The sequence below is a fragment of the Phoca vitulina genome, unplaced genomic scaffold (genome assembly GCF_004348235.1).
Source record: "Phoca vitulina isolate PV1807 unplaced genomic scaffold, GSC_HSeal_1.0 scaffold10, whole genome shotgun sequence".
NCBI classification, from domain to species: domain Eukaryota; kingdom Metazoa; phylum Chordata; class Mammalia; order Carnivora; family Phocidae; genus Phoca; species Phoca vitulina.
Genome location: NW_022589713.1, coordinates 2005439 through 2029512, shown reverse-complemented (window position 1 = coordinate 2029512; position 24074 = coordinate 2005439). Strand labels below are relative to the sequence as shown.

Sequence of the window (24074 nt, the reverse complement as noted above, 5' to 3'; positions counted from 1 at the left end):
TACTTAGAAATCAGGAGGTTTGGGGTGCCTGGGTGGCTCAGTCCGTTAAGCATCAGACTCTTGATTGCGGCTCAGGTCATGATCTCAGGGCCATGAGATTGAGCCCCACGACAAGCCCCACGATGAGCCCCAAGCCAGCTCTGCTTGGGATTCTCTCTCTCTCCTTCTGCCTCTGCCATTCCCCATCTCGTGCTGTCTTTCTCTCTCTCTCTCTAAAATATATAAATAAATCTTTAAAAAAAAGAAATTAAGAAGTTTGATATGAGAAGCAGAATCATACTCAGAATTTCTGAAATGGAATTATGTTTCCCACATTTGTGGCTTGTTTTAATGGTGACATAATATTTTAATGGCTATTGGATAATTAATGTGAATATTTCATATGAAAAATGATGTTTCCCATAAAGCAACTTATTTTTAAAAGTTCACCGAATCATTTTTTAAAAAAAGAAAATATCTTCATTTTATAATTTCTTACTGGTCTCTAATATGGATAGGGCAAAAATGTGAACAGAGGAAACAGGAATTTGGTGTTCTTTTTGTAACTCTTTCATTCACTCCAAATGGATCTGCCAGCACATGACATGAGACTCTGTCTGCTTTAGACAGACTTATCTGCTGTTTGTAAACATATAACTCTATGAAAATAGACTGTAACACAAATAAATACCTCCCAAATTATCAATACCTGGACTCCTGATTGTCAATTATGTAGTTGCCTGTGTTTTTGGAAAAAAACTTTAAAATCTTACTCCATCATCTGAGGGTTTGATGGCTATTGTGGATCAAACAAGAGAAAATTAATTTTTTTTTTTTGCCTTTTCCTATGTTATTTCAAAACTCTTTACCAGCTATATAATTTCTTTTCAGTTTCCTTGGCTACCAGCTCTTTATCATCAACAGAGCTCAGATATACAGATTTGCTCAGTTTTTAAATGAGATTTGATGATATCCAGGGACCATTTTGTTTCCTTACAGGGCATATACTGCCAGTTTCATAATGGAAGCAAATGGAAAAATAACATTCACTTCCTGAAATTTGGTTTGTAGCAAGCTGGGTTGGAATGTACTCTTGTGCTGGTGACCATCCATGGTCCAGGACCATTTCCTACAGCACTGCATGCTTTGGAGTAAAGACAACCCCCAAACAAAAATCAGGGATGATTAATTATAATCTCTGAGTATGAACTGTACTAAAAAAAAGATTAAAAAAATACTAACTACAGATATAAGAACATAATGCCATATCTTTCTATTATAAAAATAATACATTTAGAAGAATATATTTAAGAATATGAAACCTGCCACAGCAAACTACTTCTGCTCCTAAGCATCTCCCCTCCTCCTTCTTTTAATGTGGCTGCCTAAATTTCGGGCAGGATATGCCAAATGAACTCCTGTGCATTTTTGCTCCATTATGAATTTGCTTTTACTTCTCTTTATTTATTAACAATGTCTCTTTAAACCTATCCAAGGTGGGCACTATATTAGGAGGATTAGATGACTCATTTGATTTATAGGCAGATAATCACTCCTGGATTTCCATACAAAATGGCCCGCGTGTACATGTGCTCACCAATTTTACTTTGTACTGTTTCCTAGGTGGATGAATATACTTCTCATTCATAGATACACATCAGATAAGCCAACATGCAGATAATCAGCATACCTTTTTGTTCAATAGCATGGTTAGGGCATTTTTCTTTATCTATTTGAATGTTCAAAGAAAATCAAACTTTTTCTTTTCTTTTTTTTTAGAAGTAACTTTTGAAAATATAATTAATGAGAAATAAAGTTATCTGATGTTCTCTAGTGGAACTCCGCAAACAGTTAAGGTGTATATTTAAATGTGTAACATCTTTACCAGTGACCTTGCAGCTACTCTGTTGGGGATGAACAAGGGCAGTAACTGATGTTAACTCAATAGAAGAGTTTGGAAGGGATCTTTCCAAAAGGGTTTGTAGGTCTTCTTTTTACTTATTTAAATGTTTTATAATTAATTAAATGTTTTTATTTAAATGTTTCTCATGGGAAACTGAGGATGACTGGAGCCAGGATATGAGTGGCAGGATAAGGTTAAGGGGAGAACCTGGCCACTATTTTATCTATCTATCTTTTTTGACTAAAACCCACTCGCGAGAAATGGGAACTGGCAGATAGGTAATCCATGATAAATTCCCAAGCACCAAGAAAAATTCTCTAGAAAAGTTTTCCCTAGCTAGTGTTCTTCAAACAGGAGCTCCAGTGGACCATATCAATGAAATGAGGCAACAGGGAATTTGTAATATCTTACTATCTGCTGTTTTTTCCTCTGAAATTGTTTGGAAAAGCTTGAGGATCTGTGTCCGCCTCCAAATCTTACAATTCTCCTTAAGGATAAATGATCCTAATCCTACAGCTAAACCAATCTATTTTAAAAAAGGACACTTCCTCCAGAACCACTCAATGAATGAGTGTTATATCACCCCCCAGACGAGACCAACCAAGGAGAAAGAGGTAAGGCCTGGGTTGGCTTTGCCTCCTTGGTCGTCCCAGCATGGGGTTGGACATACAAAATTTCAATAAGAAAACTTTATTTGTAATTAATTATGAAACAGCACCTGTTTCTTGATATTTTAAATGAACTTTTATTTTTGTATATTCTTATATCGGTTCAAGTTGAAAAATCACCTCATGTCAGTCTGTTAGAGAAAGGACGACATCACTAGCTTTAAAATTAGCTTTCTGCAAGTCAGGCTTGCTGATATGCTCTACAGATGGAATGTATTTTCACCCAATCAGGGAATACTTCAAAGTGAACCAAAACCGCATTGATGGGTTCTTGTAAGCTTTTATATCATCCTTTATAGAACACCAGTGATGGGTCAGATTTTCAAGGATTTATTTCAATAGCATGTGTTTTGGGTTTTTTTTTAACCTCTAATCATTTTTGTTCACATAAAGGAATTCCAGTGATTCAGATATTTAAAATGCCCTTTAGCTGATGAACTAAATTCCTTCAGCCTTGTACGTAAATACAATCAGGCAGTGATGTCAGCCTATCACTCTGAATATGAATACCTAACTTTCCATGGTTGGCTAAACTGCATCCGCACCAGAGGCCTAGAAGGCCCAGGAGAGAATTACTGACCTGGGAATAACAGGCTCTTTCATACTCAAAATGACACTGCTGACCCAACCTCAATAAGACCTGGGGTTTGACAATTGTTCCAGACATGATGATAGATTTGTGCTGCTGTATTTATAGTCCATTACCTGCCCCCTCTGTGATTAATATCATGCAATAATAAGAGGGCTGACTGAGGATAAGAATGGTATTTGTGACCTTGATTCACCTAATACTGAATTCTGCTGGACTCTGACTAGTAAAGTTCCTGTTCTTTCAACATAGTTTATTACTAAAGTATTAGATTGAACCTTATGAAAGTGACATTTTCGTAGGTCAAAGTAAGGGAGTCAGATATTAGTATTGGTTTTTTCCATACGATTCAAAAGGATACCAAAAGAATTTCCTTAAAGTGTTGTTTTATCATTTTCTTATGGTATAGGCATTATGACATCAGTCTAAAATTAGTCCTAACACATTGTTGTTGTTGTTCTTGTTTCCTGCTGGCTATTTTTCTTTTTAACTCTAAATGTTGTGGAAGTGATTTCTATGCTTCTTCCCTTTGTTTCTTGATTACTTTGCATAATTCAGCAAGAAAGGCCAAATGTGCCTTTTTTTACACCAACAACACAATAACCATAATACAGTTTCTAAGCCTAAATCTTTCCTCAAGAAATTTTTAAGGAAAGAAATGTGATACTGTTGAGCTGAGTGATCTCATGACAGCAAGCAAAATTGTGTCAGCCAGATGACTGCTGGCCTTCTCCTGAATGGTTTACACAATCTCGGGAAGAATAACAACACGTCCCCTGCAGTCAGCACGAGTCCTTTCTCAGTGGATGTATTTACAGTGAGTCATATAAATCCCTCACACATATCCCTGCACAAGGAATTTTCCAGGAACTTCCAGGAAATTACAAAAATGCGAATAAATTCCAAAATGTCAACTTAAAAAAATACATACTCAGTTCTAGGCCATTCCCGGTAGGAAACATCAGAAGAAAATACCTTTCGATTTTTGTTTGTTTTGAGTAAAGATGATGGATTCATTCAATATTTTGGAAAAAAAACCCAAGTCACCCTCAAACTCCCAAAATAATTCAAGGCAATAAGAAATATCATGTGTTTTTGACAATTAGACGCTTGAAGTAACTGCAGGACTTCCACAGGTTTTCACAAGGTTAAAACTCACCACATAGCACAGCTTCAATGTTTTAAGCTAAACTTAAAAAACAAAACTATTCTAGCAGATGGAAATATGTCTAACTTTACATTTGCTACAAACTTCCTCCCTTAAGCTGGGAAATTCATTTAACCTCTTTTACATTAAATTCTCCAACCTGTGCATTAAATACATAGAGTATTAATGAAATGCGAAATTGTAAAGAGTTTGTGTTGAGTTTTATTGATTTTAGTTATTCTCAAATCTTGTTATACTTAATTATCCAAAACTTATATTGAATATGAGCAATATCACTTTTTTTGGTCACCATTAAAAAAAGAGTTTTAAGAATCCTAATCAACGAATTAATGTAAACACCTCTAGAAATGTCAGATTCTACAGACATGCAGACAATATTTGTCATTCCCAAATGCTTGAATCCCCCTTTCCCTTTGTTAGCATGAGAATACATTCTTTTCTCTGCTTTGGAGTGGGAGAAGGGATAGTAAGTAGAGTACGGAAAATGGGACCCTCCTAGTACCATCCACTGAGGGGGATGACAGTCAGTGCGTGGGTGAATGTGAATTGGATTCACTATCCTTCCACTGTTTCTTTCTGGAAGATGCGCTGTCTAGTCTGTGAAAAGCTGTCACATCCAACAAGAGGGCTAGGACCTTCATCTTGATCTCAAGGGAATAACATGGCTGCTAACTGAGAAGGACTGCAAGAAAAACCTAATTAGCCGACAGTGCCTTCAAAATATCCAAATCTGTTCAACTCACTACCAGAAGGATGAGCTTGCCCCGGCACTCTTCCATTTTAGTAAGTGTGCCTCAAACCTATCCTCTTTTCCAGGAACAGGGCACAAAATTTAAGAAGCATGAGAAAATTTAGTAGTCAAAATACATAATATTCAAAAAAAATCAAAATTAATACAAAAGGTTCATGATGAACAAAAATCAAAATTGTAAGTGGAAACATGATCAATATTACCTCTTGCTCCTTTTGCCTCTGCTCCAATATGGTTTGGCAAGACATACTGATCCTGTCTTAACTTAAAAATTTTTGGCACCTCCTTAAATTGTGCACCCGAGGGAAATCCCGGTTCCTGACATCTTTTTCTTTGTTCTCTGTTTTCTGACTAGCTCACACTCTCACTGGGTCCTGACATATATCACCTCCTGACTATGATCTCACTCTTTTTTTTCTATAATCTCCAGAGGCCAGGGATTGTATCTGTTTGGGTCACAGCTGAATCTCACACAAAGCTGCATCTTTTTTAGCATACTGCCTGGCACACAGTAGCTGCTTCATACACGCTGCTGAATGATTGAGAGAAAAATCTCTTGGAGCGCAATGTTGTGCATGGCTTCCTTGCATGATTATGTGGCTAGAAAAATGTCTCTGACTGGACCCTTACCCCAGAGCCTGCTTTAGGGAACACGGACCCCTTCCAGGAATTTCCTAAACACTACGGACAGAGAACCAGGAACAATATATTTTGAGGTTTGAAAAAAATCAGAGTCGGTGAACTTAAGTACATCTAAGTAGATTTGAATAGAAATAAAAAAGATGATTGAACTTATTAGGGGGAAAAAAGCAATTAAAATACTGTGAGGGTGCTTTCAAACGATCTATTTTGCAAAAAGAATCCAGGGCATGGCAATTTTTATGATTTGAGCCTTTTTGTCCCCCAGCGATGACTGAAATTTCTCAAGTTTAGGGTGTTTAGAGCACATACCTTCAATGGTACACTGATCAGGGACTGGAATCTTCTTTCCGATTTCCACAGCATATGCTTTTACTTTACTGAAGTTTTCCTTTAAGTGCAAGTAGAGCTTATCTTGGTATTCTCCAGGACTTGCAGTAGTTTCTGGAGTTTCTTCCTGGCAGTTTGCTTTAACTGTTTCTGGCAAATACTCTGATTCTGTATGTATAATACTTGGGTGTGAAACTGAAGAACTTCCCAGCTGTGACCTGTCAGAGTTTGCCTTAAAGGGCAACTTGTCATTTCCTTGGCTAAGTGGGTCTGTTTCTGAAAGAAAGGTGCTGGCTGGCATATCTTCACTCTCTACAACTTCCCCATCATCTGAGCTCATGCTCTTTGTTAGCACAGTGTGCAAAGCCAAACTCTTTGACCTGCAATACAAACAAAAAGCCAAGACAGATAAAGAAGTTGAGCTAGCATCCACTGAGAAGGAAAAGAATAATGGTGGGGCAAAATGACTTCCTCTAGAGTGTGAAACCGAAAATTGGTGCTATTAACAGATTTGATAAAAACATAGAGCAGCAAAAAGTTATGTAATAAGCCAAACCTTGGAAGATCTAGGCCACCTCCAAAAACAGAGATTTAAAAATCAATTTCATGGCAAAACTAACTGGAAAATAGTAGACTTACATAGTTATATTCTTTTTTTTTCTACTTTTGCTTCTGCTTTTTCATCAGAAAACAAGAGAGGCTTTTGACAGTCATTCTCAATATAGCACATCTATAGGGCACCTGGGTGGCTCAGTCAGTTACGCATCTGCCTTCGGCTCAGGTCATGATCCCAGGTTCCTGGGATCGAGCCCCACATTGGGCTCCTTGTTCAGCGGGGAGCCTGCTTATCCCTCTCCCTGCCACTCCCCCTGCTTGTGCTCTCTCTTTCTAATAAATAAATAAATAAATAAATAAATAATAAATAAAATCTTTAAATATATATATATAGCACATCTATATTTAAAGTATTTTTTAAAAATAAGCCATAGGTTTGTTTTCCATTTGTATTCTCCTTTTTATTATAGCAAGCTTGGATAATGGAAGCAGGTGAATGCCATTTCATTCATGAAAAGATGGGGCTTTGGATGCTATAGGTGAAAGATATTTAAAAACCACCCCATAACAGTGATAACAAAACTAATAGCAAGCATGAAGTGCATACTTTAAAAAACCAGCCAAGCAAAATTTATACCTGCTAAATCTAATGTCTTTTCTTTCTTCCTTAGAAAATTGGCCCAAACTATATCTTCTGATAGAGCTAGGAGTATTGCTCTCAGCATTTATTTTGTCTTCAAAAGCCTGTATTTTAACTTGTAGCTTTTCACGGTCTTCATTTTCAGTCAATGTGAGCTTAATTTCTTCCAGCTTCTCAGGGATTTCAAACTCACTGCTTGGTTTTTTCCTAAAGGAATAAAAATCATTGCATTAGATGGTGGTCACATGTACCCTCAAGACAGTGTTACTCTCTATTGAACTGCTTCTTACTCAAAACAGAAAAATTTACCTGATAAATTTTTTATTAGTCATTTAGCAAATGTTTATTGAGTAACTACAATGGACACAGGGTTTTTTTTTTTTTTTTAAGATTTTATTTTTAAGGAATCTCTACACCCAACATGGGGCTTGAACTCATAACCCCAAGATCAAGAGCTGCATGCTCCACCCACTGAGCCAGGTGCCCCCATTTTTTTAAAGAAAATTATATTTGTTCTAGTTTCTGTCATCTACATCATTTCTGTGGTAGGAAATGTGCTCATTGTAGTCACCATCACTGCCAACCCATCACTGGGGTCTCCCATGTAACTTTTTCTGGCCTATCTCTCTCTCTCTCTTTTTTTTTTAAGATTTTATTTATTTGACACAGAGAGAGAGAGATAGTGAGAGAGAGAGAACAAGCAGGGGGAGTGGTAGGCAGGCAGAGGCAGAAGGTGAAACAGGCTCCCTGCTGAGCAAGGAGCCCAATGTGGGGCTCATTCCCAGGACCCTGGGATCATGACCTGAGCCGAAGGCAGACGCTTAACCGACTGAGCCACCCAAGCGTCCTGGCCTATCTCTTCTTTACTGATGCCTGCTATTCCTCTATAAATACCCCTAAAATGATTATAGATTTACTCTATAAAAGACCATTCTGGGCGCCTGGGTGGCTCAGTCGTTAAGCGTCTGCCTTCGGCTCAGGTCATGATCCCAGGGTCCTGGGATCGAGTCCCACATCGGGCTCCCTGCTCGGCGGGAAGCCTGCTTCTCCCTCTCCCACTCCCCCTGCTTGCGTTCCTGCTCTCGCTATCTCTCTCTCTGTCAAATAAATAAATAAAATCTTTAAAAAAAAAAAAAAAAAAGACCATTCTATTCAATGGGTGTATGACCTAAATCTTTGGAGAACATTTCTTTGGAGCTGCTGAGGTCATCCTACTTAGTGTGATGGCCTACACCCGTTATGTGACCATTTGTAAGCCCTTGCATTATACAACCATCATGAACTGGCAGATGTGTGGCCTGCTAATGGGAGTGGTGTGGGTGGGAGACTTTCTTCATGCAACCACACAGATCCTCTTCAGCTTCCAATTAGCTCTAACATCACAGATCACTCTAGGTATGATCTGAACCCTTTGCTCAATCTTGCCTGCGCTGATACCCACACTCTAGGGCTCTTTGTTGCGGCCAATAGCGAATTGATCTGTGTGCTAAACTTCCTTCTCTTTTTAAATTTTTTTTTTTTATTTGAGTATAGTTGACACACATTGTTACATTAGTTTCAGGTGAACAATGGACATAGATCTTTGAAACTGTTTCTATAACTTCTTCTGCTAGAAGTTTATAAACATTGGTGTGTGTGTGCCAACTTTACATTAGAAGGAGTTGTTGAAGAATTCAGAGAATAAAAAGCAGTTTGTATCTGTGTTATCTGAATATGGTTATCTACCATATTCTTATCCAGTTCTACAAAAGTATGGCTTTCACATGAAATTCATTCCAGACATTTTTTTGGAAAATTGTTAAGAGGCGATTTGTTTGTGCTGAAATTGACAGAACATTTCAAATGGACTGTATAAACTCATGGTTTTCTTAATTTTATGGTAATCAGTGTGATTCTTTTATATTATGAAATAAAAAAAATCTTTTTGATTTTAATACGTTGGAGGGAAGAGATTTTCCATGACTGATATTAATAGTTTCAACTATCTTTTTTTACAGTAGAATTTATAAAGCACTAGGTGAGTCATTAAAATTACCTCCTTTAAGGCAGGGGTTATATGTAGAATAAATTTGGAACCCCTCTAAGGACTAACATAGTGCCTTAGATATAGTAAGAGCCTACAAATAAGCTGCAGAAATAGTTCACTTGATGCTAAGGTGCTAAATGATTACAGAAAAGTAGTGTGTATTTATCTTCCCTTACCTGCCTGAGTCAGCCTAGAGCTACTTTGAATTTTTTTAAAGATTTTATTTATTTATTTGCCAGAGAGAGAGCATAAGCAGGGGAGTGGCAGGCAGAGGGAGAAGCAGGCTTCCTGCTGAGCAGGGAGCCCAATCCCAGGACCCCAGTGTCATGACCTGAGCCAAAGGCAGATGCTTAACCGACTGAGCCACCCAGGGGTCCCAAATTTTTATTAAACAATCACTACCAATATAATATGGGGTTATTCTTCTTTATAAATATAAGGGTTAATAATCCCAAAAATCCATTCATCAAGATGGCTTAATAATTCTATTGGTTTGTCTGTGTGTATTTACCTGGCACTCTTTACTATTTTTCCTAGAGGTTCATGAAAAGGGCCTCAAATATACAAAACACTGGCGTTTTCAAGCATATGGCTATTTTCCCCTAAGGGACAAGGTAAACCTGGTATAGTACATAGGTGGGAATGAGAAAATACAATTCTGGTTTTTCTAATGGCACTGCTTTTTAGGGAAAACCAACATGAAAGTGCTGGTGATACTTTTTTCAATTATATTCCACCCATTCTGGGGCCATGTGTGTGGTGGGCACTGGGAGAGGTTGGTTGGCAGGTTTCCTGGCTGGCCCAGAGAGGGATACTTGCTTTGAGGGAGGGTTCATAGCTTTGGGGCCCTCAATTTTTAAAATTCCCGTTAGTTCAGCCCAGGGACAGATGTAAATGGTGCCACTGGAAAAGCAAGTAGATCATCACTTAAGTAACCAGGATATTGTTTATTGTCTAATAAGCTATTACTGAGAAAACTTAAATACATATCTATATAATTTTTATAGGCTTCCTATAGTTTTGCATACATAATGCAAAATTTATAATCTATACCATGCTTCACTGAAATATACATGAGTAGATTTCAAGAATCAGTACATGGGAATAAAGGCTAATCACAAACATGTTTCCCTTTATGATACATATGATACTGGCTGCCCACAAACAGATGGGAGGTTTTGACATCTTCCAGCCAGATGATTCTAAAAGCTGAACTTTTACTCCTATTACAAATGAAACAAAGATGGTACTATCACTGGATGGTATTTTACAAACCATGATGATTATCAAGGTTACTTTTAAAAGATCCAATGGGACTTCTGGGGAAGTTGGTGGAGTAGGAAGATCCTACACTCACCTTGTCCCAAAGATACAACTAGATAACACCCACATTGATGTAAATAACCCAGAAAATGACCTGAAGATTGGCAGAACAGATTCTCCATAGCTAAATGCAGAGAAAAGGCCACACTGAAGAGGGTAGGAGGGGTAGAGACATGGTGGAGGCTAAATGGACCCATGGGTCTGTCCATGGAGGAAGGGACACCATGGGCATCAAGAGGAGAAACAAACCATCACAGCAAGTACCCCAGGCATGGGAAACCCACACAGGTAAGATGAATCCCCATAACATTTGGCTTTGGAAACCACAGGGGACTAATTTCGTGCATTCTTACAATGGGGGCTTAACACCTGGAACTTTAAAAATCAGCAGGCTCCACTCTGGGAGAGCCAGAGGGCAAGAGGAAACAAATTCCTTGCCCTTAAAGACACAGTACAACAAACAGCTCTGTAGAGATACAGCGTAGAAGTAGCAATTTGAAAAACGTTTGGGGTATATGGGAAGATTTATTTACTAATTTCAGAGCATGTGCTGGAGGGACAGACATCTTTAGGAGACTTCTCCAGGAACAAAGGAACTGACAGGCACCATTTCCTTCCCCTGCTCCCCAGGCTAGACACATGGACACCTGTGGGAACAAGCACAGCACAAACACTCTCACCTAATTTGCTGACAGTGTGCCCCACCCCTGTGTTCTCCTGCAGACACACCCCCTCTAGTCCTGCTGCAGTTGTCTAAAGCAACTCAAGGTCCACTCCCACAATACTCCTGCATGAAGCATGCTAAGACCACAAGTTCCATCCCCACATTCTCCTACAGACCTCTCCCCAGTGGGCTCTGGGCAGACATCTGGTCTTAATGCAGGCCCTAGCTGCCAATAAACCATCTCAAGGGACAACACAGGGAAAGCACACTGCTGATCAGTTCTACTGCATCTCTGGTAAATTCCTGGTCTGACTCATCTCAAGACCAAGGCAGACCCAAACTGACCCAATAATAACATAGGGAACAAACACTGCCCACAACAGGCAAAGAGAGACAGGGCTGAAAGCAAAAGTGGCTCAGCCAAAATAGTAGGGTGCATTCAACACACATAGGAGATATCCCTGAAGTAACAGATTCTGGTGAACAGGGGACATTGCACTGCAGGGCACTACAGGACCTCTTCTTCATAAGGCCACTACTTTCAAGTGCAGGAAATGAAGCTGAATTTCCTAATACATAGAAAGAGCACAAAGAGGAGCACCTGGGTGGCTCAGTCAATTAAGTGTCCAACTCTTGGTTTTGGGCTCAGGTCATGATCTCATAGGTCATGGGATCAAGCCCTATGTTGGGCTCCACACTCAGCTGGGAGTCTGCTTGAAATATTCTCTCCCTCTGCCCCTCCCCCCTCTCAAATAAAGAAATCTTTAAAAAAAAAAAAAGAAAGAGCACAAAGAGTTAGACAAAATGAGGAGACAGGGGAATATGTTCCCAAGGAAGAACAGGACAAAATCACAGCAAGAGAGCTAAATGAAATAGAGATGAGTAATATGCCTGATAGATAATTGAAAGTAATGCTCATAAAGAAAGAAAAGAGTAGAGGACCTCAGTGAAACCCTTAACAAGGAGATAGAAAACATAAGAAAGAACCAGTCAGAGATGAAGAACTCAATAACTGAAAGTAAAAATACACTAGAGAGAATAAATAGTAGACTAGAAGAAGCAGAAGAACAGATCATCAAACTGGAGTACAGAGTAATAGAAAGCAATCAAGCTGAAGAGGAGAGAGAAGAAATAATAATAATAAGTGAAAAAGACTTAGAACTCTGCAACACCATCAAGCACAGTAACATTTACATTATAGGGATACCAGAAGGAGAAGAGAGAGAAAAGGGCGGGGGGGGGGGGGGCAGAAATTTTATTTGAGGAAATAATAGCTGAAAATTTCCCAATCTGGGGAAGGAAACAGAAATCCAAAACCAGTAGGCACAGAGAACTCCCAACAAAATCAACCCAAGGAGTTCCACACAAAGACACATAGTAATTGAAATGGCAAAAAGTAGTGATAAAGAGAATTTCAAAAGCAGCAAGAGAAAAGAAAACATTACATACAAGGGAGACTCTATAAGGCTATCAGCTGATTTTTCAGCAGAAACTTGGAAGACTAGAAGAGAATGGTATAAGATATTCAAAGTGCTGAAAGGAAAAAATCTCTAATTGAGAGTACTCTATCCAGCAAAGCTATCATTCAGAATAGAAGGAGAGATAAAGGGTTTCCCAGATAAATAAAAGTAAAAGAAATTCATGATCACTAAATCAGCCTGACAAGAAATGTTAAAGGGGACTCTTTGAGTGGAAAGGAAAAGACATAAGTAGGAGTAAGGAAGAAGTAAAGCATTCGCTATTTGCAGATGACATGATACTATATATAAAAAAGTCTAACAATGCCACCAAAAAAAAAAAAAAAAAAACACAAAAACAAACAAACCCTACCAGAACTAATAAATGAATTCAATAAAGGCAAAGGATACAAAATCAATATACAGAAATCAGTTGCATTTCTCTATAACAATAACGAAGTAGAAAAAAGAGAAATTAAGAAAACAATCCCATTTACAATTGCACCAAAACAATAAAATATGTAGGAATAAACTTAACCAAGAAGGTGAAAGACCTGTACTCTGAAAACTATGAAATATTGATGAAGGAAATTGAAGTTGACAAAAATAAATGGAAAGATATTCCATACTCATGGATTGGAAGAACATATATTGTTAAAATATCCATACTACCCAAAGCAGTCTACAGATTTAATGCCATCCTTAACAAAATATCAATAGCATTTTTCACAGAACTAGAACAAATAATCCTGAAATTGGTATGGAACCACAAAAGACTTGGAGCAGCCAAAGTAATCTTGAAAAAGAACAAAACTGGAGGTATAACAATCCCAGTTTTCAAGATATATGACAAAGCTGTAGTAATCAAAACAGTATGGTCCTGACACAAAAATAGACACTTACTTCAAAGGAACAGAATAAAACCCAGAAGGAAACCCACAATTATATGGTCAATTAATCTTTGACAAAGGAGGTGAGAAGATGCAATAGGAAAGTCTCTTGAACAAACTGGACAGCCACATGCAAAACAATGAAACTGGACCACTTTCTCACATCATACACAATAAACTCAAAATGGATTAAAGACTTAAAATGAGACCTAAAACCATAAAAGCCCTAGAGGAGAGCACAGACAGTATTTTCTCTGACATTTGCCATAGCAAAATTTTTCTAGATGTGTCCCCTGAGGCAAGGGAAACAAAAACAAATATAAAGTATTGGGACTACATCAAATTAAAAAGCTTCTGCACAGCCAAGGAAACAATCAGCAAAACTAAAAGGCAACCTGCTGAATGGGAGAAGATATTTGCAAATGACGTATCCAGTAAAGGGTTAGTATCCCAAATATATAAAGAACTTATACAACTCAACATCAAACAAATAATCCAATTAAAAAATGGGCAGAAGACATGAACAGACATTTCTCCAAAGAAGACATCCAGATCGCCAACAGACACAAGAAAAGATGCTCAACTTCACTCATTATCAGGGAAATGCAAATCAAAACCACAATGAGATATCACCTCACACCTATCAGTGTATGGCTAAAATCAATAACCCAAAAACAACAAATGTTGGCAAAGATGTGGAGGAAAAGGAACACTTGTGAACTTTTGTAGGAATGCAAACTGGTGCAGCCACTGTGGACAACAGTTTGGAGGTTTCTCAAAAAATTAAAAGCAGAACTACCATATGATCTAGTAATTCCACTACTGGGTATTTACCCAAAGAATAAGAAAACATGGATTTAAAGGTATATGCACCCCTATGTTTATTGCAGCATTATTTATAATAACCATATTATAAAAGCAGTCCAAGTATCCACCCATAGATGAGTGGATAGAGAAGAAGTGGTATATATATATATATATATATATATATATATATATATATATATACATATACATATACACATAATAGAATATTACTCAGTTCAAGTTTTTGAACTTTATTTCAGAAATTTCCATAGCTGGGATTATTAAAGCTTAAAAATCTGTTAAGGCATAAAATACACCAAATATGCATACATCAGATATTGAGCATTATGCAAATTTTAAAATCTGAAAACATATGACTTGTTAGAAGAAGAACTTCTCACAAATTCACAATTTTTTTTTCTTTCTACATAAAGCTCTGGGTTATAACAACAGTTAATAGCATTTTCTTCCAAAAAACTTCAAATTTCATATGATTATAGTAAATCTTCCTGGATAATTTTATTGGATCAGTTTCTGGCTTTTTTAAAATATATTTTTTTTTACTTACAGAGATCTTCATTTTATTTTTTGTACTTTTTGTATCAATTTCCCTATTTATATAATAGGGAAGACAACTGTACCTAATTCACAGTGTTGTTACAAAGTGAAATGACAGAATCAGTGTGAAGCACTGTTCCTAACAGATAACACACTGCTCAATAGATGTTAGATTTTATTATTAGTATGATTGTTATTATTAATTGATATTATTATTATTCCTTTGGAAACTTCCTCAGCATTGTCTTGTGTTAATATATAGAGAACACATCAGTGGTCTAGACACAGACAGACCAATATTCCATACCCTGGAGGGAACTAATGTTCCCTGGAGAATGCCATGGCATCAGACTTTAGGAGAGGACACTCAGCTCCCTTTCCCTGACCCTGTCTCTAGTTACCAGGTGTTGGCTGTGAAGCCATGGCCTGAGTGAGTCAGACCTCTAGTAGCTGGAAGCATGCCTTCTTTCATTCTTGGATTGCCTTGTAACATCCCTCGGAGGGGACTTTGGGCATGAGAGAAGTTATGGGTTATCCCTACACATCCACTGACCCCAAGGGGGGCAAGTCAGGCAGGTGCCTTTAGGGTAGGGTTGCCTGATAAAATACAGGATACTCAACCAAATTTGAATTTCAGATCAACAACAAATAATTTTTTTAGTATAAGTATACCCCTAGTGGGATAAACAAAAAGTGTATTATACTATACTAAAATGATTATACTAAAAAATTATTTGTTCTTTATCTGAAATTCAACTGGGTGTCCTGTACCTCTATTTGTTAAATCTGTCTCGGGTAAATCTCTGCTACTCGGTGGGCAGGGACCTATACTGTTCATCTTTGTTCCCTTGTATCTGGCACAGTGCTTGACACACACAGGTACCTGAAGTGTTTGTGGAATAAATGAACTCAGACCACCTTGGTTTCCTAAGCCAGCCTACTCTCTGTGCCCCCAAATCCTCCTGAGTTCTACTAGATGCCCATGAGGCACTGGCCACTTCTCTTGGCCTATAGGGGGTAGAGGGTGGGGTGGTATCATTTGGTAAATATCAAATGTCGAGAAGCAGGGAGCAAGAGTAGGAGTAAAATGATGGATTTGTAAATAAGAGTGAAGGAATGACAATAAAATATCTGGGCCAGAGAAGTGATCTCTACATATGATGAGGCTGATGAGCATTACTGATAAGTAGAATTCTCACCACAAAGACTTTCTTTTATACATGATCTTCCTTGTTTTTATGATTTGGAGATTCGTTAACATAGAAGTCAGGGGACAGGGATGGTAAGGAAGAGTCACCAAGGCAGCCAGAGCCACAAGACGGACCAAAGAGAACGTTTGTCACTGGTCATCAATCCACCTGGGTTTTGTTACAGAATTTTGCTGGCAGGGAGTTAGGACACGCTTTGGTTCCAAAAGGTTGAAAAGTCCACGAAATGGTAGACAGAAGTCTGAGTTTATAATAAACATTCATGCTTCTTCACTTCTCCTAGTTTTTAAATTTGGTCTAAAAAGACAGGAGAGAATTTGTTCAGAACCAAAACTTTTTCTGGAGATAAACTCTGTTTTCCATGGAGAGCAAGGAAATGCATCCCAAATGCAAAAGCACTGGTGGAACCATTGGTCCTGTGCGTGTTTACTTGTGGGGGGTGTGGGTGGGGGCCGGTGGGTTGGGCTCATGCAGGGGGTTGTTATTTCTCTTCCATTTGTCACTTTTAACTCCAGAGGTAATTTTACAGAAATCTTTGTCAGAGTTCTATAATCCCCTAAATATTAACTTGGCTTTAACTCAACATACCACATTTAAGAGGCTCATATGATTTCCAGTCTGAACAGTTTCTGGTCTTGTTGCCAAAGTAAAGTTTTTAAAAGTACCTCTAGGGATGCTCAGGGGGAGGCTTAATTACCTCCCTCTTGTGTGAGCAGGACTCCCCTTGGAAACAAATTAGCCCTTGGGCAGCTAGCTCACTGCTCTCACTAAGCCTGAAGATGAGACTATGAAGCTGGCAGGGGTAGAGAGACTGGCAGCCTCTCTTCCTGGCTCCTTAAGTCAAAGAAAAATAATGTTAGTTAAAATTTGACGATCTTGGCTTATGATCCCATGTCCAGAATATGTACTCCTGCAAAGTTAAGTTTGTTAGAAGAGAAGTAGGAGAACATGACGGATCAAATCCACATTGGCATCCTAAATTCTTAGGATGTTATGTTCCTCCTTCTTCAGCAATTTCTTGGCTCATCGGTCATCGTGAGAATGACAGAGGATTCCCCAGCTCCACAGTGTGTCATCTGTTTGGGGACTGTAATAAGTAAACAGTGCTAGAACAGCCACACTCAAATACTATGGGAAAGGACAATGATAAGTCTGGGTCTTGGTATTCTTGTCTGCCTCTGACCTGCTTCATGGGCAAGAGTAGGGACCAGTAGATGCCCAGTTATATGGGGACCAGTCATGCCACTGGTACAACTTTGCCTAAAATGAAACGACTCTATGGTTTATTTCATTCACATAAGATTTTTTTTAAAGGGTTCTCAAAAAGAGATAGTTGTGGGGAAATGAGCTGAACACAGCCTTACAGGGAAAGTTTGTGACTCGAATTTCCTGTTTATTTGTGATGTGGTAAATCTCTTGATACATCTAAGTCTCATTTTTGTCATATAAAAATGGGATTAATGATGGCGCATCAGCAGATTGCTGAAAGCATTGTATAATGGATTTGACAGCATAGCCCATACGGAATGGGCATGAAAAAGTCAAATGGTTAAATCCTGGGTGGCTGCTGCCCCGTGTGGACACGTGACACCAAAAGAAGACGGCTTGTGTAGGTGATACCAAACCTGGAAGATGAGCTTCTCCTGCTCAGAGCCAGGAGGACATACAATGCTTTTACCCCTGCAGCATCCTGAAGAGTGTGGACTAAAGGATAGTGACCCTTGCTACTGGGATATAGAAATTGTTTAAAACAACAACAACAAAAACCACTTGGTAGTGTAAGCATAAATTCTGAGCAATTGTAGACAAAGAGAATTCCCTGCAGTTAGAATAAAATTTAAAAGCCCTGATATGAGGAAGTGACTGCTCTACACAGATGCTCAGCCATTTGCTTACTTTTCATTCAGCCAGTGTGAGAGAGAATGGGATATGGAAAAAGGATGAGCAAAAAGGGCAAAGCCCCTGCCCTCAAAGTTCACAGGGTCAGCAGTATCAGTATCACCTTGCAAGTTGTGGAGAGGCAGAAGTTCAAGATCCACAAAGACATCCAGAGTATAAGCCCACTGATCATTCATTTGGATGTTGCAGCAAAGTCAAATTGCTATAAAAGTTCTAAACTCTTATTTTCAATCACTGTAATAACCTTGTCACAGGCTAGTAAGAAACAGTTTGCAGACTGATGTTGGTTCATGAGCTATGTTTTCAGTAGCTCTGGCATAATGGACATGCTAAGTGAAAGCACCTACTGTAATGTCCACCTGGAACAGAGTTAGTACTTACTGAGGGCTTTCTATGCATGAGCCACTCACCGTTCAAATTTGCTACATGTATTACTTCTTGCATAATCCAGTGGGGCAAGTCCCATTACTGTCTCCATTTACAGATGGAGAAGCTTAGGCACAGAGAAGTTCAGTAACTTACTGAAGGTCGACAAGTAAACCCAGCATGAAGTATCTGCCTCCAGAGCACACCCGCATCACATCGCTTTCCCACTGCCTCTCTTTAGGTGTTTGGTTCAGGTTGCATCTGAATCTACCCCAGGAGTAATACATATAATGGCATTGGTGGTAATGCAGTAACCAACAAGAGTCATTGTACCCTCATATCTCTTGAGTAACATCCTACGGGAACAGACACCAGAACAGAGTTGACATATAATCATTGAACAACTTTCACAGGGATCCAAAAAATGAATTTTGGCATCCCCTTTAACCAAAACTGAAAAGGTGTTCAAAACTCAGAAAATGTCATGCGAATAGCAAACTCCGAATTCAATTATTGTTCATCCCAGAAAGGAACCGGGGAGTGTTACCTCTCCTGCAAGAGGCTATAGAGGGTCAAGTCCCTCTTACCTCTTCTTCTACAAGTGCACTTTTTCCTTTTCTCCAGGCTAAAGCTTTGGTGTTTCCTGCCTTGTTTGAAATAGGAAGCCAAGCCATAGGAGCTTGATGAAAAGTTCTTTTCCTTTTTGGTGTGTCTTGTGTTTTTAAACACTTCTGTGTTACAGGCCAGGAGCCTGGATCCCCTGGCTAAGCTGCAATTGCAGGGCTCACACCCCTTGCCGGGGCTGCCCCGCCTCCCATCTCCACCCCTCCTTGTCCACACTCACAGAGCCAGCCCCTCTGGGGCCGCACATTCCCTGGGCTTGCTTCATTGTCTCCAAAGCTGACAATGATGTCTCCCACCTACATCTCTTGCTGATAAACGAATTCCTGAAATACCTTTACAGACCTTCACATCACCATAAATGCTGCTTTAAGGAAGGACAAGTGGTGGAGTAAATGAGTAACACATGGAGCATAAATGGTACCACATGTCTGACTTAATCTCCTCAGTAAGAAGAGGGGCAAAAAAAGAACCCAAAGCCCTTCCTTCCCTATGTGTGGAGTAACAACAGCCACAGCTACTGTCACAAATAGCTGTTACAATTCACTTTTTATACAATGACCAGCATAGAACTCTCTAGATTGAAAAGATATACTTGTTTTTTTTTTTATTAAAACTCTGGTTACCTTGGTGGGGCGAAATTACATTCAGCTTTTCCTAAGCAGGGGGCAATGCTGACCAGAATATCACATGTTTTTAATTATGATCCCAAACCTCCTCATATTCCCTGAGCCAACAGTTGCTCTCAAAGAATCAATTTCTCTTTGTATAAACATGTCTTGCCTAAAAAAGTGGGAACTCTTATAAGCATTTTTAAGACTCTATTTTCCTTCCATAGAGCACAGGCTGTGAATATTAGCTCTCTCAAGTTTGCGGGGGAGACTAAAGGGGCCCACAGAAAGACAGCTAACACTTCAGGGCAGGACTGTGGGTGCAGAGGAGTGGAATGGCCGTATGAACTGTAGTAGCTCAGAGGAGAGAAGGTCAGAGTGGGTAGGGTTGGGTAGGGAACACCTCTTGGGAGAGTGGTACCAAAATGGAGTCTTAGAGAAGGGAAGCGTTCAAAGGGAAAAGAGGGAGGAAGAGGGCGTTCTGGAAGATAATGATAAAGGTTAGGGAGGTATCACTTTGGGGAGGAATAGGCAAAAGTCACCCTTGACCTTCCTTTAAAATTCTTTTGAATTATCCATGAAGTACTGTGAGCACTGTAAATCTCATCCACACTGACATTTGAGATCTACTGGACTAGACCAAAGGAAGAAATGACTGGAAATTCTATGAGCCGATGTCTGGGCATTTGCACTATTGCTCCCGCAAGAACTACCATGGACCAACAGGGGAGTAAGGATTGGATAGAGAATGCTCCTTTAGTCTCGCCTGCCCACAAGGTTTACCCCATTACACTTTAACGTGAAGCCTCTGTAGCCCTAATACATACTGAAAGACTTTGTTGTGAGGATTAAACAGTATAACATAGTCAAAAGCCCTTAGCACAAAATCTATCAGGTGGTAGGAGCTAGTTAAAGGCATGGTCAGACCTACAGATAACAGCCTGTTTTGCAAAGTTGTAAAGAACTTGGCCCCCTGCTCTCTGTAATTTCTGTTGTGGACCCAGTAAAAAGCCATCACTCTCAGCCTCTTGGGCAATGCCTTCAGGGATTGTGTAGTACATCAGGGGTAGGTTCTGATGTGATCCCCAGGATATCAAGATGGGAACTCAGGAACACAGGTGGCAAAAGGTCTCACAGTTTGAAAAGAGTCTTTGCAGGCCATGTTGCTTGGCTACACATTAGGGCTACGCGCCCACTCAAATCCCTGGTTTTCCTCTGTAATCCATTTCTTTGATGTTTATTGCATGAAATTTAGGATAAACCAAAACTCTGGGGCCACTCCAAGGAGGATAGATTTCCTGGAGTCATTTCTTATGAACATCATCTCCTTATTCTGTTTTCCTTTAATTCTCCCTGACACAATGTTGTTTTATTGCCTTCCCTCCATGGTGTCATCTCTTTCCATTTATACCAAAATCAGATTTATACCTACCCATTTTGTTTTGACCGTAATTTACCTTTCATTCCCCCTCCCCCCACCCCCAGACTTGATTCTTAAAAACAAAGAATAAACACAAAATCTCACCACTACTGCCACCATTACCACCAAAACAACAAAAGAACATACCACCCACTTAACCAAGCCAGAGGTCTGGGAAAGCTTTAACCACATGCTTTGTGTTAATGCTTTCTTGACTGTCCTGTTGTTTAGCTCCTGTTGGTTTATTGTTTAGATATAAACGTTCTTTCTAAAACACAGGAACAAGAAAAGTGCAAGTGTGTACCTGGTGCATCTAATAAAACTCACCCAATTAATTCAGAATGGCTTGGCACAAAGAAGGCTCCTGTCTGCTTCAGTTTTCATTTTCTCTAGGATGCTAATTGTTTTTCTTCTGATAATCTTGTATTTTTGGCGTGAAGTCTAAAATCTGGCCTGCTGGGCTATGTGTCAGATTTGTAAATTAGATGACATCTGTTTTGAATTTTATCATCTTTAATTTTCTTTCCAACTCTCTTCACTTATTCATTTCCCCTTTAATTATAAGGATCACACTTTGCTGGGTGATTTAGACAAAAGTGTAGACCTTTCTTCTTTGGGGGACACAGATTAAAATTACTGAAGCTAAGTGGTCACAATGAAGGCTATTTAGGAAAAAGATGTTGGGAGAGAAGCCTTAGCAACCATCCCAGAGAGGATGAGCAGCTAATACAAAAGGCTGGCTGTCCACACCAGTGTTTTGAGGTTCCCACTGAATAATTACAATCGACTAGAAGGAGATTGACAGTGAATGATGAACACTGGTAAAGTGAGGATTTTGAATTGAGAAAGGTTGAGGTAGTGGAGATGGTGGTGGTGGTGGTGGTGGTACGTGGGGTGAGTGGTGACATTTTTATTTCTTTACATTTAATTTCTCTCTGTGTGTCTTTTTCCCCCAGAAAAATTGAAGGAGGAAAACTTAAATGCATTCTCATACCTACAGATTCATACTTTAATAGTAAAATCTTTTTTCCTCCTATGTATATATCTCCTAAATTCTTCTTTTCATGGGGAAATTGTTTATTGCTAACTGGGTTGGGCCTACTTATTAAGGATCAATTTTCTTGTTAGAATGCCCAAGGTAACACCCTTGTGTAACATGTTTTTCCTTTATGTAAATATTTTTCACATATATACTCTTGCAGATGCCAACTGGCGTCTTGCAACTTTGCATTTGTACAGGCAATAGAGAGTGCGTAGAACACTGGCCAGAACATGTGCCTAAGCTTTCACATCTGATGCACATGTCGCTCATCACTGGAAGAAGAACTAAGCAGGCTGGCTCTGCACAGAATACAAAATGGCTCCCCCAAACACCTGCTGTAGAGGCTCGAAATCAAATTTCTAAAACCACATCATCATGAAAATTGGCCAAAAGTGACTTTGTGCTTGCATACAAATGACAAATCACCCCTTCATGGTGCTGGCCTTGGATTTCTTGGATACTGCTGTGTTTAGGCTGTTGCTAGGCAGGTCATGGGTCTGTAAAAATACTATTTTTGAATAGAATATGTATGTAGGGGTAGTTCTCACTGTAAGAGATTTATCTCTCAGGAGACATTTAGCAATGTCTGGATACATTTTTGGTAGCCATAACTGAGGGGGAGGACTGCTACCAGCATCTACTGGGTAGAGTCCAGATGCTGGCAAATATTCTATAAGGCACAGGACAGCCCCATAACCAAGGATTAACAGGCCTAATTTTCAATAGTACCAAAATTAGAAACCCTGGTTTGTAGGCATTTATATATTGAGCCAGCCAACAACAGATCAAAACTATGGTGTTGAGAGCAAAAGCGCACTTGCAAGCAGTCTTCTTTGGATGAATAGCTTTTGTTGACTTTGATGACCCTATTAGCCAGATAATATTCTCTGTATAGTGGACTGAGAGATCCTGCCATTTGGCCTTCCTGCTCCTCTTTTCATGGTTATTAGCATCATCTTCCATGAGTATGCAGTCATTCCAACTATGTATCTTTGGGTTTTATCCACAATCCTCCCCTTTTCCTCACCCTGACTCCCGTTGGTAATCAGTTCCTCATAATTCTGTGCTCTCCTAATTATAATGATATTCCCTGACTTCTTAGTCTAAATACTACTGGTTTAGTTCAGGCCTCCCTCACAGTTGAAAGAGCCTGTTTATTAAGTTTCCAATAATACTATCCTGGTCACTCTCTTGCCATCCTGCTGCTCCAGCCAAATCCATTCAGTGTTCCACATCTTTAGCCGCTTCCTCATTTACCTGGTCCTTCAGTGAAGAAACATTTATCAAGTGCCTATCTGCTAATTACTCTGTTAGGAGCTGTGATCATTCCCTGGTTTAAAACATTTCTAAGCCTCCATATTGCTTAAGGGATGAACCCCTCACTTCCTGACACAGCACGTAAAAGCCTCTGATAATCTGCCTCTGACCTAACATTTCAGCTTACTCTCCCACCCTGCCCTGATGTACTTGCTCCAACCACAATGAACCAATCCCTTTTCCTTGGTTTGGGTCACACACTCTTAAGCCCCTATAACTTTGCACATGCTATTCTCTGTATTTGAAGTCTCCTTTCTACCCTTATCTGAAGAACTCTCATTCATTCTGTGCAACTTAATCTAGTACCTAGAGAAATGCCCGGCCATGAAGCTACTCAATAAATAGGGGGTGAACTTAAATTTCAATTTCTCTGTAAAACATTCTATAATTTCCTGGCTGTTAGTTAATACATCTCTCATGCTCCACAGCCCATTGTATGCACTTCTACCCAAATCCCTTCACATACCTGTGAATCCCTTGAGGGCAGGGATGGTGTCTTATGTCTCTTGGAACCTCCAGACTCTGTGCCAAACTGGGCATAAAGTGGACCCTGATGATTCAATGCTCACTATTTTGTCAAGGTGGCTTCTTATGTTTTTGGAATCCTTGATTCACACTGGAAATGGTAGGCATCATTTGATAT

General features: G+C 39.3%; 1 protein-coding gene across 1 annotated transcript in view; it reads right to left on the bottom strand.

Annotated features, from left to right (window-relative positions):
- Positions 1-24074, bottom strand: part of VEPH1 (ventricular zone expressed PH domain containing 1) — a 222112-nt gene that overhangs the window by 90752 nt on the left and 107286 nt on the right. The window contains exons 8-9 of the mRNA XM_032408363.1: positions 7220-7429; positions 6010-6407 (exon numbers count right to left, since the gene is read on the bottom strand). Of these exons, the coding sequence (XP_032264254.1) occupies positions 6010-6407; positions 7220-7429 (608 nt within the window). The remainder of the gene's footprint in view (positions 1-6009; positions 6408-7219; positions 7430-24074) is intronic.